Source organism: Poecilia formosa, unplaced genomic scaffold (genome assembly GCF_000485575.1).
Source record: "Poecilia formosa unplaced genomic scaffold, Poecilia_formosa-5.1.2 Scaffold360, whole genome shotgun sequence".
Taxonomy (NCBI): domain Eukaryota; kingdom Metazoa; phylum Chordata; class Actinopteri; order Cyprinodontiformes; family Poeciliidae; genus Poecilia; species Poecilia formosa.
In genome coordinates, this window is record NW_006800299.1 from 253,941 (window position 1) to 257,058 (window position 3,118).

The 3,118-nt window shown below is 43.2% G+C and overlaps 1 protein-coding gene across 1 annotated transcript in view; it reads left to right on the forward strand.

Moving 5' to 3' along the window:
• The window catches only part of LOC103153742 (tumor necrosis factor alpha-induced protein 2-like), a 14,037-nt gene that overhangs the window by 7,501 nt on the left and 3,418 nt on the right, over window positions 1–3,118 (forward strand). Inside the window, exons 7-11 of the mRNA XM_016662119.1 lie at window positions 569–741; window positions 839–965; window positions 1,388–1,513; window positions 1,581–1,730; window positions 1,816–1,940. Of these exons, the coding sequence (XP_016517605.1) occupies window positions 569–741; window positions 839–965; window positions 1,388–1,513; window positions 1,581–1,730; window positions 1,816–1,940 (701 nt within the window). The remainder of the gene's footprint in view (window positions 1–568; window positions 742–838; window positions 966–1,387; window positions 1,514–1,580; window positions 1,731–1,815; window positions 1,941–3,118) is intronic.

Here is a 3,118-nt window from a genome sequence, read left to right on the forward strand (position 1 = left end):
AAGTACTTTACCAACATGCTAAATGGTATAAGTTAATGCTAAGGCGTTAAACTAACATGCTAGTTAGCAGAAGCTAATGCTAAAGTACTTTACCAACATGCTAAATGGTATAAGTTAATGCTAAGGCGTTAAACTAACATGCTAGTTAGCAGAAGCTAATGCTAAAGTACTTTATCAACATGCTAAATGGTATAAGTTAATGCTAAGGCGTTAAACTAACATGCTAGTTAGCAGAAACGAATTAAAGAAATGGTTAAAAAATGGGAAAATTTCACGACTCAGCTTTTATTTTGCATCTGTTGTATTGATTTTCATGTCGACTAAGAAAACATATTTTCCTTTAGGAACAAAGATTATGCAAAATCTTAACATAAATACTTTGAATATTGATCAAATATTGTTAAAATATGAATTGAAGGTACCTAAAAATGTATTTATTTTTAAGATTTTGTGGCATTAGAGGTCTTTATTGACAGCATTCAAACAGGAAGTGACATTCAGCACAAGTCAGGAATTGAACCATTTACCTCTACGCCACGCACCACTTCTGAAGGAAAATCTAATTTAAGAAATCTATATTTGGAGGAATTGTTTCCATTTGTGCTTCAGTTTTTCTGGTTATTTCATCCTTTTATGTTTGTGTTGCAGCTACAGGAAGAGCGTGGAGGACCTGGTGAAGGTGAATCCCAGCAACCTGCATCCAGTGCTAAAAGCTACGCTGGTCTGTGAGCAGCAGCTCAGGTGAGCTCACACCTGCATCATGACTAGAGCTGCAGAAAATCTGCCCCAAAGCATTCTGGGAACTGTCATAACTAAGCAGTGTCTCTCCTGTCCTCAGAGATTACATATCTGGTCAAGCTGAAGGTTTAGCTGAAGAGCAGAAGCGCCGATGTCTGGATACGCTCTCTGCTCTCAGGGATTGTTGCTACCAGTGTTTGACCTTCCCTCTTCACGGCAAGATTAAGGTCAGCACTGTCTCTGCTCAGACACCTAAAAACTCTGTGGTGCTAATTATGCACATTAAATCCACTAACATGCTACACCAACACAGCATTTAGCAGAAGCTAATGCTAAAGAGCAACAACAACATGGTATGTAGAGGAAGCTAATGCAAAAATGCTAAGCTAATATGGTAGATAATGGAAGCTAAGTGCTACACATTTTCAAAATGAGCAAAAACAATAATGTGCTAAATTCATAATTTGTTCCTCTATTAACGCATTAGCAGAACTGCAAACGCCATCGCTAATGGCAACTAGCAGAAGTTCTGCAGGTGAATAAAGTGACAGAAATATGAGAAATAACCGATGATGTGGAACATTTTCTCCTTCAGTGGAGCATCTTGTTCTGTTAGCAGGACAAACGTCTCTTTTGTTTTGATGTTTAGGTCTTCTTAAGTCAACTGTGGACGCCCCCCTGGGTGGACGGCTCACTTCCTGTCGTCGACCAGCTGCTGAGCTTTCTGAGCCAACAACTGGCCGACCTGTCGGACCTGAAACCAGCCTGCAAACAGGTGAGACGCCTCCGCCCTCCACCTGTCTGCCTGGCTACCTGTCCAGCTGACCGCCCCCGTCTCTCAGCCGCTGGTCTGCGACCTCCACCAAGACCTGGTCGCTCAGTACATGAAGAAGACGATGAAGACCAGGGTGAAGAGCCGACAGCAGCAGGTGGCCGGGTCCGAACGGATGGTGGAAGACGCCAAGAAGATGGACGGCTTCTTCAGAGAGCAGGTGAGACACGTAGCATGGTATTTTGTCAGTAGTACTCGTCAGTAGTACTCGTCAGTAGTACTCAGTACTCATCGCTGTGTCTCAGGGCTGCGGTTCGGCTCCGTATCTCTCTGAAACGCTCTGCAGCGTCGCTGAGATTCTCCGTCTGCAGGATCCAGCCAGCGTTCACCTGGAGGTCGTCGATCTGGCCCGAAGGTTCCCGGACTTCAGGTACCGCCCACAGAGCTGGAGCAACTGGTTACATTTACTGGAGCAACTGGGTTTTTTTATATATTTTTAGGAGTATTCCTACTACGCTGTACTTGAGTAATTTGATTATGAAGTATTTTTACTCTTACTTGAGTAGTTTTGGATCCTCTGTCCAGCTCAGGTTTCAGCTTGGCGTTTTGCCGAGTCATTTCTGCTGAGTCGTCGTCCATCCGTCTCGGAGCAGGACGTTTGTTCTCTGAGCAGAAAGGAAGCTCAGAGGATCCGGGGCGCCGTGACGCGGCCGCAGCTGGATCGGAGATGTTTGGTTTTGTCACGAGGAACAATGGCTTTCTGTGTCCCAATGCATGCTGGGTAAATCATCAACTGTTTCATGTGGATAAGAAAGAACTCGGCCTCTGACCGCAGAGACGCTGCTGGGAAAATTAAGCAACGCTGAGCAACGCTGAGGCCTACAGGGATCAGATGCAGATTTATTCAGTTCTAAAATCTAAATCCATTTAAAATGTCTTGGCCTTCAGAACCAAACATGGAGGAGCAGCATTCAGCTTCTATGCACCACAAATCTGGAACAAACTTCCAGAAAACTGAAAAACAGTCGAAATCCTGAGATCCTTTAAATCTGAACTAAGAGCCAATCTGTTCTAGCTGCTTTTTACCATAATAAATGAAACATTCACCAACATATTTGACATTAATTGATTAATTTGATGATGGCACTCATTGGAATGTTTCTGGTTTTGTTGACTGTTTGGTGATTTTATAATTTTGTGAAGTAAAGCATTTGAACTGCCTTGTTGCTGAAATGTGCAAACTGATTTTCACTTTGAGGGTAACAGGAAGTTGGTTAAACTTCCTTCAGTCAACGGTCAGCTCGTCTCTGTAGATTGAGTGTGTGAAGGTTTGTTGGTCTGTGTCTGTTTAGCAGACTGTGACGCAGCGTTAGCATGAGGTTAGCCAGCGCCATCTTGGTGATTAGCGCTGGCTGAACATTAGCCATGTTTCTCATCCAAGTTTTCAGCAAACTTTTAAAATATCACCAAAAAAGTGAAGTAGACGTGTTTCCATTTCCTGGTCAGATCAACCAAATCGTAATTTTGTCAGACGTTGACAGTACTGTCGTTTGGATAAAAAGTTTTGGCGCCAAGATGAGCTGGTTTCTTTTTTGGCTGTTTAAATCG